Consider the following 16,893-nt stretch of genomic DNA (forward strand, 5'->3'; position numbering starts at 1 on the left):
TTTGTTCTCATACATACTTCCTCAGGCCCCCATCCCCCTCATGCATCACAGCATTATCCATACACAACCCTTCTCCATTCACCCCTATCTTCTGTCCTCTCCCGTCCTTCCTCTTTTGTAATGCCCCTTTCACTTGAAGTATTTAGGGTCACATGTGGCAGTAGAGGGAGGAGTGGAGGTAAATTATAGATTGCAAGAAGCAAGTAAATGCCTTGGGGAATTAAAAAGTGTCATGAGAAATAGGCTCCTGGGAATAGATACAAAGAGCTGATTGTATGAAGGGGTGATTGTGCTGACAGCATTATATGGGACAGAAACTTGGAATTTAAGAGAGGCAGAGAGTAAATGTTTATTTGTGTTTAAGATGAAATAAAAAGTATGGTAGGAGTTACAAAGTTGGATAGAGAAATGAGGGGTGAGGAGGAGAGCAAGAGCGGAAGAGATGGTAGATAGGGCTAATGAAAAAATTGCGATGGTTTGGACACATGGAAAGAATGCATGCTGAAAGATTAGTAAAAGAGGTGTGGAATGCAGAGGTGTGCGGATGACCAAGGATGAGATGGATGGATGGGATGAAAGGGGAGTTGAGTAAGGGGGGAATGTCGATCAAGGAAGGGAAAAGTGATTGTCTGTCAAAATGTTGATCTCTTCAAGATATTTTGTCCATTAATCTTTCACAATTTCACCATTGTGCTGGTCAGTAATACAGGCCTATAGTTTAGTGGTCTCCTTACTTTCACTTTTATGAATTGGTAACACATAATCCTTTTCCCAATCAAGTGGCACAATGCCTTATTTTAATAAACATCAGTAAGACTGAATCTAGCCCACCAGTTGTTCCTTACATTACTTTGAGATCCTGCCAGGTCCTGCAGTTTTTGCCATGTCAAATGATCCTAAAAGATTGCACATTTCCTTCACTTCTACATTTATATCATCCAAACCCAAATTTTTGCTCCACTCCAAAGAATAGCTCTTCTTTGTGAAGACAGATTGGAATCTTTCATTTATCTGTGCCTGAGCTGTGGCCTCCTTAAAGACCTCACCACCCACTATTACATACAAATACCAACAGCCCTTTATGTACATAATTGCGAGTGGTGAGGTCTTTAAGGAGGCCCCAGCTTAGGCACATGTAATGGATGAGTTTCCAATCTGTTTTCATAAAAGGAGAGAATTTTTTTGGGGAGCAAAAATTCAGGTTTGGCAATTATTTTCCTGTCTCTTAATTTACCACTGATAATTCTGTAAAAGTTCCAGTTCATTTTCCCATTTATCTAGACCTCTTTCACAATTACTTTCTTACTACAGATTATTGTATAGCCATTTCTAACTTGTTTGAAGCTTGTTTTATTGATTCTCTTCCTCCCTTCTCCCTAAGCTATGTCAGTTTTTCTTTTAATCCAACATTTTTTTTTAATCAGTCCTATTTCTGCTTCTTCCTTCCACTAATCTTTGTTCACTCCCAGGTGTGTGTGTGTGTGAGTATACACACCATAGGCATGGTAGGAAAATCCAACTTACTTTTGTACACAATAATTAAAAAGATATTCCCCCTTATGAGGGAAATAGCCAAAGTCAAAAGGCATAATTCCACTCCCACCCATTCCTTCCCCATTCACTATCCTTCCCTCCCCTTTCATCTTGGCTCCTCCTGGATGACAGGTCATCCCTGTATCTTGCCCATTGCCCTGGGCATTGATTAGGATAAGAAAACATTGTTACACCATCCTTCCCTATAATAGTTGATATATGTAATTTCAAAGCTTGGATAATACATTTTTCACTTGATTACTGGTAAAAGCCGAGAGTAAATAATATAGTAACTTCTTCAATCCATAGTACCATCTTGATCAGTTCATAAGCAGCTTCTGACTGGGCCCACTGGAACTCCCAGGTATGCAACATCAACGATCATTATAAAAAAGTTACACAAGAGGTTCCAGTGGGCCCGGAAGAACGTCTGCCAGATGAGTCGGGGAGGTGGAGAGTGGCAAAAACCAGTACAGGCAATTGAGAGCAATTCTTTATGCCTGACAGTCATTGCATTTTTTTTATCTTTACACCAGCCATAATTCTTCTTCGGCCTGTGGGATGCAAATATAGATCAGGAAATATCTAATGATGAACGTACTATTCACAGATATTGGGGAAAAAAAATCAGATCACATACTTTCATCAAAAGTCAGGAGAACGAAAGTAAAATAACATCATGTAATAACACAAACATCAACACAACTGTTGACATCAATTACCGGTTAGATTTAGTCACGGTCCCTTCGGTTGTCTCTGTTGCGGCGATTGTCCCAGCCGCCCATCCTCTGACGGTCACGGTACCCACCACCCTAGAAAGCAAGTCATCAACATTATTCAAAACCTGAACTCGGTATCAGAAATTATAACACACAATTGCCATGATGAATTTGTGCAGCATAGTATGATACAAACCTGCATGTTGCGGGTGAAAAAGGGTTTCTGGTCAAGAATTCTTTCATTGTTTTCAACCAAATTGGTCAGTTTATCTGCAAGTTGTAGGGACAGGGACTGGAGTGACGAGGGCTCCGTCCTATGCATCACCATACTAGATGTGGGTTCATCTAGTGAAGCCTGCCGACACATTTTTTCATATTAAAACAGGAAGATAAAGACAGGTAAGATAAAACCACACTCAGGAGCATTTTGGTTTCTTACTGTTGACAGTAACAACAATATACAATAATCATTCCTTGGTTTCTTACTGTTGACAATAACAACAATATACAATAATCATTCCTTGAGGAGGTGCTAAGATAAGAGGGAGGGTGGAGGGTGTAGAGTGTATTCACGGATGGAATGGGTGGGAATGATTTTAAGCCTTTTCCTTTTTGGCTACCTCCCTTGTAAGGGGGAAAAAGCCTTGGTATATGTATGTATGTATATGTATTCCTTGAGACAACTGCAATCATCTTACCATAAGTTCTTCATTGATTATCATCTTGCTAATGATGGCATGAACAGTTCCATATGGCAACTCAAATACAACTATATGTATGTATGTCATCCAGGAGGTGCTCAGATGAGAGGGAGGGTGGGAGGGGTGTGGAGTGTATGTAGGGATGAAATGGGTGGGAGTGTTTTTATGCCTTTCCCTTTTTGGCTACCTCCCTTGTTAGGGGGAAAAAGCCTTGGTATATGTATGTATGTATATGTATGTATTCCTTGAGACAACTGCAATCATCTTACCATAAGTTCTTCATTGATTATCATCTTGCTAATGATGGCATGAACAGTTCCATATGGCAACTCAAACATCTCTGCCAATTTGAGGAGTGAGATGGAGTCATACACATGTGAATAAGTAAAGAGATAAGTGCGGAGCGACTCTTCCTGAATCTTGCGTCCCAGCATGGTCCGTACAGCATCAGCTTCGTGGAACAGGTCCCATACCTTGGCATTCATCTTTTCATTAAGTAGAAGATTCCTGCAAACATAGTTTTGAAATTTCAAACACCTTAACCAGCCCATGGATAGCGTGCAGTGACTATATTAAACATAATGTGGGTTTCCATACATAATAATATTAGTGGCAGAGTTCACAATGGGACTTGTATCTGGGGGATGTTGTTGGAGTAGTGAATTTGGTGATATTTCTTGTGGGGTTTGTTTAGTTATCTGTTTATATTATGGGCTTTGACCCACTTATAAAGGGAATGGAACCCATATTGTGTATTTATGTGTTATACAAGTTGCACTCTGTGAGGGGCACCATCCTAGCCTTCCAGTAGGGGGGGGGGGGGGGAGTTTGTGACATTAAACCATATCAACAAGTTGCAGCGTACTTGCACAACTATGTTCCCAATATCAACCTGCATATCCCAAAACCTTACCTCCAGTCAATATTCTAACCCTAAACAATAAATCCAAACTTATGTAAAATCCTATGATGTTGATCAAACCAAATCTTTGGTGGGATATTAAATCCATTGATTTGTTCTCTTATTCTGCCTTATCACACCGTTCAAGTACCATTGACAGATTTATGTCTTTGGTGTGTGGGTTTCAGATGGCAATAGGTCTGCCCAATCAACTGTAAATGTTTCTTAAACTAAGGAGAAATACACAAATGCTCCATATACATTTGGTGATTGTCACATAGTGCATAAGGAAGGTTGTACATTTGGTATGAATGGTAGAAGTATTACATCTCTATGTAATGACTCACCGAGTGCACTGGTGTTGTTTTGATACACTTTTTTCACCCTTAAACTGCCCCAACAAGACCATGTAAACTATGTCATACAGTCATTACTCTGCCTGCAGAACTGCACAAATTGTGTTGTCATCCTCAAGAATGTTGATGATGATATGGTTTAACGTCACAACCTTCTCCCATTGGAAGGCTGGGACAGTGCCCCTTACAGAGGACTTTGTAGCATGGAATTTAATGCACCATGCCATTGGTTCAACTTCGCCGATGGCAGGATTCGAACTGCCATCCCCTCAACCTTTGCCGCAAATAACGACCCCCCTAACCCGCTCAGTCAGCAAAGAAGCTGCAAAATAAGAAAAGTTTAACTCTTACCTGCACATTTTCCAGTTTCCATTTCTCATTGCTTTGGATGCTGCTACCACATGTTCCCTCATACTCTCCGGAGGCCCTACTAGAGACTGTCGCTCGGAATTCTTCAGCTGATGGTGGAAGCTCTTGCTGATCATACGACGTCTAGCATCAAATTCATGAGCAGCCATGTAGGGAATTTCTATCAGCATTGCCGAGACCAAGTATACACATTCCAGCATCTATACAAATGAAAAAACAAATAATAACTGATGGTTTGAGGTTCTTTGACTATACCCACAGTGACCAACACCAGTCCCTGAGCCTTCCCATAGATCTCTCCGAAAAACTTTAGACTTGTGTTGTATTAGCGAGACAGTTTCTGTCACTGGCAAGTAGTAGCGGAAGGGAGCAGTTACCAGTTGTCATCTCTCTTATGTAAACAAATGAAGGGAACACAATAGAAATTGATCAAGAAAGATCCAGGGTCAGGTCCAGAAACCAATTACCAGCCCTTTACATACGTATGTATGTAAAGGGCTGGCACCAAGGCTTTTTCACCCTTACAAGGGAGATAGCCAAAAAGGGAAAGGCATAAAATCATTTCCACCCATTCCATCCCTGAATACACTCCACACCCCTCCACCCTCCCTCTTATCTGAGCACCTCCTGGATGACGGGTCATCCCTGCACCTTGTCCACTGGCATTTTTATGCCAGCCCTTTAATTCATAAATATCAAAAGGCCCGTCTCCCCTTAACCTCTTAAATATGATGACACCTATTGCTGATAACCACAAAGGAAACTGGAAAAGAAACTATAATTTCCAAATGTTTTTGTGATACATACATATACCAAGGCTTTTCCCCCCTTACAAGGGGGGTAGCCAAAAAGAAAAAGGCATAAAATCATTTCCACCCATTCCATCCCTGAATACAATCCACACCCCTCCACCCTCCCTCTTATCTTAGCACATATTTTCCAGTTTCCTTTGTGGTTATCAGCAATTTATTGGATCACGTGGTTTTGTGATCTTTTTGCATTATGAGGCATGTGTGAATATGAGGATGCTGGTGTTGGCATCTTAATCTATTCATTTTGTAGTTGTAGCTGAGTATCCCCTGAATTCTGTGAACTGGTTTGGTCACGTTTTCTGTGTTTATTATCACTCATAAAAAAGAATGAGTAATATAGCAGTGACTTTACATTTTATAATGTGAATACTGTGATGTATCATTGTATCTCAATAAGTAGAGGTTTTATTCTGACGATGATTTAGTTTAACGTTGCAAACTCCCCCTATCAGGAGGTTAGGATGGCACCCTTTACATCAGATTTTGTAGCATGAAATTGAATCAACCATGCCCTTGGTCCAACTCGCCAGTGGCAAGGTTTGAACAGCTGTCACCTCAACCTCTACCGCAAATAGCAATGTTCTAACCTGCTCAGCCAATGAGCATCCTAACATGTGTAATTTCAGTCCATGGAGGTGCCCTAAACAGTTCTTAAACCATAGTCTGCATGTTATGCAGACATCTCTGTATGTTACCATGCTACCTTCCTTATGAGTACGAAAAAGCTTTTTGGTATAGAGATAGATACACTCATATTGTCAAGAGAACCTTAGAACTGAAGGTTTAGTCTTATCAACAGATCAATACAAAGATTTTCACCTCCAAATTGATGTGTTGATGGAAGGGAATCTTTCTCTGCTTCTCCTGTTTCTCCTGTTCAGTGGTGCGTTCATGCTGGCGCTGTTTGGGATAAAAAATAAAAAAAAAATGTGAGGTTTGCATATACATATTATGGGATGTCTATTGCGAGAGAAAAGTGTTTGTTATGTGATCCACATGTGAGGCTTGCATATACATATTATGGGATGTCTATTGCTCAAGAGAAAAGTGTTTGTTATGTGATCCACATGTGAGGCTTGCATATACATATTATGGGATGTCTATTGCTCAAGAGAAGTGTTATGTGATTCACGTGTGAGGCTTGCATATACATATACATATTATGGGATGTCTATTGGTCAAGAGAAAAGTGTTTGTTATGTGATCCACATGTGAGGCTTGCATATACATATTATGGGATGTCTATTGCTCAAGAGAAGTGTTATGTGATTCACGTGTGAGGCTTGCATATACATATTATACATATTATGGGATGTCTATTGGTCAAGAGAAAAGCGTTTGTTATGTGATCCACGTGTGAGGCTTGCATATACATATTATGGGATGTCTATTGCTCAAGAGAAAAGGGTTTGTTATGTGATCCACATGTGAGGCTTGCATATACATATTATGGGATGTCTATTGATCAAGAGAAAAGTGTTTGATATGTGATCCATGTGTGAGGCTTGCATATACATATTATGGGATGTCTATTGATCAAGAGAAAAGTGTTTGTTACATGATCCGCGTGTGTTTTTGTGTTCAGGTGCTGTGGAAGTCTGGTGGTAAGTAGACAAGAAATAAAAAGTCTCTCAACACAATAACATCAAGCACGATCTTTTTGTACATCTTTGTGATGATTCAGTTTAATATTGCAAAAAACACCTATCAGGAGGCTAGGATGGTGCCTCTTACAGAGGACTTTGTAGAGTGGAATTCAATAAACCATATCCTAGGTCCAACTCAATAGTACCAGGGTTCGAACTACCGTCACCTCAACCTCCGTTATGAGTAATGAACCTCTAACCTCCTCAGCCAGGAAGCATCCTTTAATATCAATAAATACCTCAACTACACCCTCAACCTTCACTGAACATGACAGACTCACCTGAGGGAGGGGCCCCTGGGCAAGGAGCTCCTTGGCCCTGCCACCTGACTGAATATCTAGTAGGGCATTGTGAGCATCCTTGATGTTCCCATGTCGGAAGGCACAAAGACCTAATTGTACCATTGTCCTATTGTACAGGATTTGGGTAGGCAGATCTGAATGTTGGATTGTGTCCTGGGGGTACAATGGAAGAAGTTTTAAAAAATAATCACAGCGAATTTCATGGTGATGTACACTTTTTCTCAAAACAAAATTACACACCTAATGAAGAATTAAGGATTGTTTGACCCAATAGTTAAGAGATGAAATAATATACAGGTTTATCACAATAAATGTAAGTGCACAAGCAGACACATACATACATACATACATATACCAAAGGCTTTTTTCCCCCTTACAAGGGAGGAGGAGGAAGAGGAGGAGGAGGAACAGGAGAAGGAGGGAAAAAAAAGGGGGGGGAGGGAGTGAAGACAGACAGAGACACACGCACATGTAAATATACTGCTATTAAACATATGTTTGTCAAAGAGAAACAGCTCACCTGTAAATGGGCCATAAGCATGAGGTCCCTGGCTGTATACCACTTGTCATGGAGGGACATGTGATAGATGTGGCACAGTACAGCTCGCGTACGGAGGCGATCAGTGTTGTCACGGACATAAATGTACTTGCACAGACGATCAACCTCATCTAAGCTTGTGGGCCCTGCATGTTCTCCCTACAAAAAGAAAACAGTCAGTTAAAATATATATAAAACACTTGTGATAATTCTGGACATAATTGTGATGCCTAATCTGAAAGTACACCAATTATTCACTAAACAATATAGTCTCCTGGTTGCCTTAAAAAACAGAAATTAAGGTTGACAGAGATCAAAATATAATTCTAAAACAAGACAATGTGACTGACACAAATACGCTATATAGAGAAACACTGACAGCCAAAAGAGATTTCCCAACTTGCCGCAATTCAACCCCAAACCACATTGGCACAGTGATACCATCCAGGGAAATGGGGTGGACCCTTCAAGGCTCAGCACCCAGAGTAGAGCCACAAACTGACCAATGCTTAAACTGTCTCAACTCTCCCGACATCCACCTGGTGGTGCAGCCCCAAGGGGTTGGTACTTGGTCTCCTGAAGAGACCCAACACTCATTTTAAGTACATCACTGTAGCAAATGGACTAAATTAGCAATCTTGCATAGTTGAGTAAACATCCTTGTTCCAAAAAGTTAACATTAAGTGATCAATTGTAGACAAACCCCCCCCCTCCCCATACACACACACACGTTTAGGGTGAAGATTGTACAATTCAGTGTTCCTGGGGTGAACATTCTACAGTTCATAACCTAAAATTCAATGGTTGATTATAGATGGTGATATATAACATGACCTGACTTAACCTCAAACTAACCTAACCAAACATAAGCTAGTTAGGGTGGCAAGTCTACAGGAGATCAGTGTGTATGTGTGTGTGTGTGTGTGGGGGGGGGGGTCTACAACTGAGTGTAGATGGTGTGGAGATTCTACAGTTGATCAGTGTGTGTGTGGGGAGAAATCCTACAAATGACCCAAACTAAGCATTTGTTTTACCCAACCTTGACTTTCTTCTCTTCCTCCAAAACCACCATATACCCGCCTTCAGAAACATATTGATAATCACATCATTCACTGCTCCATTAACACACTAAAAGACAACACATTGCTGCATGCCAGACCCCCCAGTATCCATCCCTCTGAATCCTCTCTCCCACGAAAGGACAGAGTCTACCTGGCCAGACTGCGATGTGACCACCTCCCAGCCCTTCCAAGCTACCAGAAGAGACTGGATGACCGCATTGTGGACAAATTACTAGGATGTAACACTTCACCCCATACTATTCAACATGTCGTGGAAGACTGCACTATACACAATCACACACGCAAACAACACAACATACACTCCATAAAGGATTTGTGGGAAAACCTCATTTCGGCTATGGCATTCCTTGAGGAGATGGGACTGCTCGAACAGACAGTCTAGGAAACAACAACAACAACCAACCAACCTTGACTTGTTTGACTGCACTGGGGTCATACTTGTAGTAAAGATGCTCAATCTTCCTCAAATAGATCCTGCAGATGTCAGAGGGAACCCCAGCATTTTCTTCATAAGCGAGGAGCTTATCAATTAGCTCACACACCTTGATTTCATCTCTCAGTCGGATGATGTACTCGTTACTATGAGCATCACATGCCTGGAATAAAAAAAGGTATGGAAGGTATTTAGATGGAAATATACAAGTAATAGACTTTAAATGAACTACGTTATATCAGACACTGGCAACATCAGATGTCAGGAGAACGAAAGTGAATGTGGTCATCATTTCATTTTCGAAGAAAAAGAAAGTAGTAAATTAATGATAAATAATTATAGAAAAACAACATAATAAAAAATAAAAAAATAAAATAAAAAATACATACATATACGTATATATATATGCACTTCTGTCAAAGACTAAAACAAGACTCCTACATCAAAATACCTTCAGTAACTTAATGAACTCCTCGTCCATGCGCTCCACGATGGTCAGCACACACCCGCGTACTCTAATGGGAGCTTTTTCCAGACTCTCATTCTCCTCGCTAACTGTCTCTCCGATGGTGATGTCAGTATTAGAAATCAACATCTCCAGTAGTTCTTCGATTTTAACCAGCACCTGAAGGAGGAAATAGTTGTCGTCAGTGTACAATAGATAAGGCAACATATTGACTTCTACATCAACTATCACCAGCATTTATGATTAAAACTATAAATGTTTAGCTTTGTCCATGTAAAAATATCTTTTCCTAACATGGAAATGCAATAAATATCTTAACATATTGGAATCATGAAGACAAAAAATGTTCAACACAACAAAAAAATAAATTCTCAAATAAATTTTTTATCAAATCCGTCTGCCCGTCCTCACCTTTTCCCAAAAGTCGACCTTCATGGGATCAGACACGGAGGGGTTGTAGTCATAGATAGACGTGATGATATTGAATTGAATCTTGACTTGAATGGGAGGTCCTAGGTTGTTCTCGACAGAGATGTTCATAAGTTCATGAAGAAGTTCAATCTGTTCTTTACGATCTGTGCCCTTTTTGCCACGTGCTGCCATGATCTCGTTCAGTTTTTTGTGCACGGTCACGACATTGATTTCATCGTCTTTACCAAACATTTTTGGTTTCTCCTGTAAATGGAAATTAATATTAAAAACCATAACAACACTATCAGTTATCAAACATAAAAACACAGACTATGATGCACACCTAAGGTAGGGAAGTGAAGTGTGTTATATATGTATATATATCAGTTATGCAACATACCATGGGCATCGCAGAACCTCTTTTCACAGTTTCCCATTTTCCTTCTTCCTCGCTTTCCTCACCAATTGTCTTTATTTGACGGTTTGGCCTCTCCCTCTTCCTAGGCTTCTTACCCTCCTCCTCAGGAATGTCACTTGTTTTCTTCAAGAACTTGTGCCTAAAAATAGCACCATTGTTAACACATGATATATTGTTTCCCCTTTACTAAGAACAAATCCAGAAAAATTGCTTCAGAATACTATTTGACATCAGAACTCAGGAGAACGAAAGTATAAAAACATCATATAAATCTTACTGATGTGAATAATTAAGGACGTTTCTTTACCTTAAAGATGTGTAGTCACCACCTTCATCTGACGATGACGAGGTCTCGTCTGAACCAGAGTCCCAGTCAATGCTGTCGTCCTCATCATCCTCACTGTCACTGCCCTTCTCAAAGCCTGGTAAAGAGTCTCTATAAAAAAGTAAAAAAAGGAAAAAATAAAATATCAACTTGCGAAAAATTATAAGATAAATTGAAGTCAGTGTTACATACTTACATATTAGCATTGGAAGAACAGAGGAATTAAATCATTATTATCCTTTGTTTAATATAACAACTGTCATTATCCATTGATTAAAGTGGCTAGGCAGAGAAAGGTGCTCCCTTTCCCTTCCATTACACTCATCCCTTTAACTACTTCCTCCTTGAATTGTGATAAATCATCTTTATTTCTTACAATAATACTTGTTTATTCCCCTCTACCATTTTATTAATTACTTTCCTCTAACTCACTATTACCCATGTGCATTTTTGTTTCTCATATCCTCACTACAAGCTCTTACATTTAATTGATACACACATATTTCACAATCTTAATATATTAACCACAAGTCACATATGTAGTAGTTTTCTGATTTTGTTTAATGTAATGAACTCACCCTCTCAAAGAAAGTTAGGCTGGTGTCTCATTACTTGATTTGATTTGGTTTAACGTCACAAACTCCCCCCTATCAGGAGGCTAGGGCAGTGCCCCTTACAACGGACTTTGAAGTGTGGAATTTAATGAACCATGCCTTTAGTTCAACTCACCCCAAGCAGGATTTGAATCGTCATCATCTCAACCTCCGCCACAAGTAACGATGCCCTAACCCGCTTGGCAAGCGAGTGTCTTCATTACTGAGGACTTTTCAAAGACATAGATATCTAATCAAGGAAAGCTCCCACCAAACTTGTTATACATGTTGTACTACTTACTTGGACACTGATGGATCTTTCCTGAAGGCACTTGGACCAATGGGACCTTCATCATCATCTGCTCCGCTGTCTTGGTCATCAGCACCGTCCCTCTCACCGTCTGAGTCTGGGGCATCAGGGTTTTCTCGGAACGTGCTCATGTCAGATTCATAATCCTTGGCATACTTGCGGAACTTCTGCCTGATGGTGGTGAGCCCCTTGGCATTGTTCTTGGACATATTTTTCCTGAATGAAAATAATTTATCAATAAGTTTATATCTAATAAATTTATTATCTTTTACATATTTTTCTAGTGGGATGGAAAGGCAAATGACCCCTGCACTTTTCCTGTAGTCAGCAATACTTTAACATGAAACCTTGAACAGGCTTGTACTAAATTTTTTTAAATAACTACAGATATAAGACATTAAGACTGACAAAGGTACTCACCTGCCTGCTTTGTCTTCCCACATCTGCGAGATGAAATCATCAAGTTCAACCAGGCAACGAACGTAAAAGCGAGGAGTCTTGCCATTTTCTTCCTTTTGAACAACAGGTAAGGCCTTCTGGTATGCTCGGGTTAAATCCTCAAAACCTAGAAACATTGCATTTAAGAAAAATTAGCTAAAACATCATAGAAGAATGGTCAAGTCAAGGCATACTTCATGCACATTAACACCCATCTAACGCTATCTCAGCAATTCATGGTCACTTTTGGGAACATTGGATTTAAGAAAAATGAGCTAAAACAATAAGGGTGGTTAGGTCGAGGCAAATATCCACTTCATACACATCAGTACCCATCTAATGCTATCTCAGCACTTCATGAATGGTCATTCCCATCCCTCACCACACTCCCTGGGTTAAAAGCAATGTAGCAAGACAGTTCTTCCACAACAGGATCCCAAGGACCAAACCAGTTTATCCTCACTGCACTACATGGCAAGTCCCTCATCATGCACTCAAATTATTTTATGGAGAAAATGAGAACAGCTGCTTCCTCTCAGACCATGTCATCCATTCATTCGTACCTTTGTACTCTCTCTTCCTTGCTCAACAGACATTCCCTCAGCATCCGAGCCATCCCCACTCTATCCTCATTTAAAGTTTACTCCAATCGCTTCTGTCCCTTGTATTCCTTTTGCCAGTCCTTCCCTCATTCCCTCCATATGCCCCACACCACCTCAGCACTTTTAACCCCTTCCATACGGTGCCGCACACATAGGCGTCATGGGGAGCGAGTGTATTCGCGAGGCTGCCATATCGGCGTCTTGATTATATTTATTGTAGTCGCCCCTCCATAATGACATTCTTTCTAATTCTTTTGTAATCGCATTTTCTATGGAAGAGAACGATTGATATAAGCGGTGACTATATTTTATGATGCGAGTATTATTACGACACGTCGTACGGCTGGCATTGGCTGCTGCCACCGAGATCTAAGTCCATGACGCCTACGTGTGCGGCACCGTATGGAAGGGGTTAATCTACCCTATCTAACCACCTCAGCACTTTTAATGTACCCTATCTATCACCTCTCCCCCATCCCCACATTTCCTATTTCATCCATCTTCTAACACTTATCATTCCCCATACAAATCTCAAATCTACTTCAACTCCTCCCTTTTATCACTCTTATGTTCTGAGTCTCAGCTCCAGTGGGTACAACATCTTCATACAGCCTCTCCTTGCATTCATCCCCACATACCTATTTATCACATTTTTCATTCCACTCAGGCACTTGGCTCTTACTCTTACGGTTCATCTCATACAAGCACATACACTTCCTACCTCTTACAACAAATGAAACATTTTTTCTTGCTCCTTGTGATAATTTATAGAGGGTTACAAAAGTACATACATATACCAAAGGCATTTTTCCCCCTTACAAGGGAGGTAGCAAAAAAAAACAAAGGCATAAACCACTCCTACCCATTCCATCCCCACCTGAATCAGAAGCAGTGTCACAAGACACAGCACATCTACAGCAAAGCTGCTTCATTAAATCAGTGACCCCCCCCTCTCCATCCCCTTATGCAGAAAAGATGGGGGAGAAATCCCTCTGTGCTGCGTCAAATCATTTCTCATACATACTCCCTCACCCCCTATCCTCCACCCATTCCACCTGCATCACATCATCATCCATACACAACCATTCTCCATTCACCCATCTTCTGTCCTCTGTCATCCTTCCTCAACCGACATCCCTCTCTTACCCAAAGCCCCTTTTACCCCATCCATCCATCTCATCCTAAGTTTAAAACATAAAATACCAAAATCCAAGGTCAAGATCAATGACCATTTAAATCACTCTACTTACTGGACAGTAGATTGGACATATCTTTGTTTTTCTTAAAGTTGCGCACATTCTTGATCAGGTTCTCAAGCTCCTCATAACGCTTTTCCTTCGCCGAGCGAACAACACGTTTGGTATCTTCCTCTTCATCACTTAGCTGTATGTATTGACAAGTTATTCACTAGAGATATCCTAGCAACACCATCTAATTCAATCTAAAAAAAGTTAATCAATTTTGATGTAACAAGAGTCAATGTTAATGAAAAGGGCAATGACATGTTTATATGATTTCTTTTATTAGAATGAACAAAACAAGTATCATTTATTGAACACTTACAGCCAAGACAGCAGCAGAAATCCCGGTGGGCTCTTTCATAATCTCCTCCTCGGGATCGCTGGACTCGGACTCCGAGTCCGTCATGGCAAAGAACCGTGACGCCATGGCTGAAGAAGAAGAAATAAAATATCTAAAAATATATTCACCCACACACTTCTACACTATTCCTTCTTTATTACAAGTGCTTAATTTTTTTTTTCCAACCTACTCTTCGTACTTCTGTGAGTGGTATAATATTTCTTTTAAGAAGGAGAAAGGTTGTCATGTGCAGGCAAGAACATCACCCAAAGGGAGTCAACTCCTCACCCTATGACCAAGGATGGTAGCAGATAAAGAAAAGTATTTGAGTTTTCTTGAGTCACATCATTTGTGGATGGTACTCAGACAAGTCGCCCCATAAGTAAAGTTAACATTTGAGTAATCTATGAAAGGATTTAGATAAGAAATATGCAAGGGCAAATATCAATCAAATTACTTTCAATGAAAGCAAACTTCTTGAAGTTATTTACTATAGAATCCAAAAGTACCTCAAAGGCTATATAAAGTTTAGGATCAGCTTTTGTAACATTGTACCCAGATTTTTTAACTGCGTTCCGGAAGCCTAATTAATGGGATCTTACTGGAGTCTGGACACAGTATAGAAGTGTTCAAAAGGAGGCTGGACAAGTACCTGATGATGCTACTACAGTGTGAGGTCTACCATTTCCATACATTTATTTTAGCGATAAACACATATTTTGTACATATCCTACGAATGACTTAGACAGATAATTGGATTTGTAATTACATTCATATTAAAGGAAATTAAAATATGAACATGTTATCGTACATTTCCATACATTTATTCTAGCGTTACACACTTCGTACATCTCCTAAGAATGACACAAACAGGTTAGGTTAGGTCACATTTTTTTAAGTATTTGGACAGGACACGTTTGATGGACAGGTGAGAGGAGCATCCCGGAGGAACGCAGGTCAAGCGGTAGACCTCAGGTTGCACCTGGGGAGGCGACATATGGCAGTAGACCTCACACTATAGTAGCACCTCCCAGATGGGCCCCCAAATCTACATGACCTAACCATCAAGGGAGCAGCTTCTATCAAGTACACTACCTCAATATGGATGGTGTGAAAGTGGTGGATCTATAGTTTGACTGTGATGACTATGCCTAAACTAACAACAAGGACAAGGACAATGTCAAGGCAGACATTACAACCTATTGAAAAAGAGGAAAGCATGACTATTATTGATGGAAACTGGCCAGAACACCCTCAGACAAAACACCTTCCCCAAAACTCCTTCTGCGTAAATACTAAAGTAAATGATAATCAGTTTCTAATTTATTGATATTAGAGAGGTATAATCTAGCAGCCATTTCACTTTGATTTTTATCAAAATGAATGATGTGTCAGGAATTTAGTTTCATAAAAAATTTACAAACAAAAATATTTAGCACAGTATCCTTCTACACAACTGATTCAACACAATAGCTTCACTATGAGATTTATCCTAAAATATACATATTTTGACGGACACCATTGAGAAATTGTCCAATATCTTTGCAACAACTGTTAGAGTCCAAGCACAGATTTCTTATATGTGTCTGGATGTCCACATACTTCTTCCGCTGACATTTTGCCGGAGGTTGTCCCACTCCCACTGTATCATCATTTGAATAATAACTTCTATCAATCTATGCTATTTCAGTCCTACTGAAATACTTGGATTACTTTCCATAATCATAATGATAATCCATACCAATGGATGCTATTTCCCATTGGATTTAATAAGTGTAGTTATTGTTTTCTTAGATCAAAGATGATCAAACAAATCAATATTATATTCACAACAAATTTGAATGCAAAAGTTAGTCATAAAAGTGGGGATGGTAAATATGTTAAATTAATCTGAATCAAAATATGGACAAATATGTACTTTTTCCTCTACCCTATAGACAAGGTTTTTTGTCCAAGAAAGAAGGTATTTTATCCAGAAGGTGTTTTGGAAGCTTTTCGTCAGAGGGTGTTTTATCAGAATATGTTATATCCCAGATTCACTGTTGACATCCAGCATGGTGATGTCCCAAACCACAGTGAATGTTCAGAACATATCCATTTTATGGAGTTTATACGGATCTAGATTATTATGTTATATTCAAGACCAATCTCCATTCTAGCCATCTGAGTAGTAAATATGGCAATTCTACTTTCCATACATCAAAATTTCCTTTACCTGCTGTTATGTTCGCCTTCCCTCCCGCTACAGAAAAAGCCGCAAGGCAATAGGTAGTATCAAGAATTGTAATTAATTTATTCAATGGGGAACATAGGTTATTAAATATAATTAATAAATTTAATAAAATATATTTTGTACA

At 39.7% G+C, this 16,893-nt stretch overlaps 1 protein-coding gene across 1 annotated transcript; it reads right to left on the reverse strand.

Moving 5' to 3' along the window:
• Positions 1-1,718: 1,718 nt before the first annotated feature.
• Positions 1,719-16,802, reverse strand: eIF3c (eukaryotic translation initiation factor 3 subunit c). The gene is made up of 18 exons (XM_076173839.1): positions 16,752-16,802; positions 14,519-14,625; positions 14,206-14,338; positions 12,336-12,480; positions 11,907-12,131; positions 10,995-11,123; positions 10,670-10,826; positions 10,270-10,533; positions 9,844-10,017; positions 9,367-9,555; positions 7,860-8,036; positions 7,319-7,492; positions 6,211-6,291; positions 4,562-4,779; positions 3,223-3,460; positions 2,449-2,607; positions 2,256-2,345; positions 1,719-2,087 (listed from the first exon to the last, which is right to left on the reverse strand). The coding sequence occupies exons 2-17, from the start codon at positions 14,621-14,623 to the stop codon at positions 2,265-2,267; spliced, it is 2,649 nt and encodes an 882-aa protein (XP_076029954.1). The 5' UTR covers positions 14,624-14,625; positions 16,752-16,802; the 3' UTR covers positions 1,719-2,087; positions 2,256-2,264.
• Positions 16,803-16,893: the final 91 nt, after the last annotated feature.

The sequence above is a fragment of the Oratosquilla oratoria genome, chromosome 35, assembly GCF_046742065.1.
Source record: "Oratosquilla oratoria isolate Oo_2021 chromosome 35, ASM4674206v1, whole genome shotgun sequence".
NCBI lineage: Eukaryota > Metazoa > Arthropoda > Malacostraca > Stomatopoda > Squillidae > Oratosquilla > Oratosquilla oratoria.

Excerpts from the sequence above, each read along its gene's own strand:
- eIF3c (XM_076173839.1), bottom strand. The coding sequence starts at position 14,623 with ATGGCGTCACGGTTCTTTGCCATGACGGACTCGGAGTCCGAGTCCAGC. Across the intron at positions 10,827-10,994 it reads GGTGACTACACATCTTTAAG|GCACAAGTTCTTGAAGAAAA; the intron begins GTAAAGAAACGT and ends TGCTATTTTTAG. Across the intron at positions 7,493-7,859 it reads TGCTTATGGCCCATTTACAG|GACACAATCCAACATTCAGA; the intron begins GTGAGCTGTTTC and ends TTGTACCCCCAG.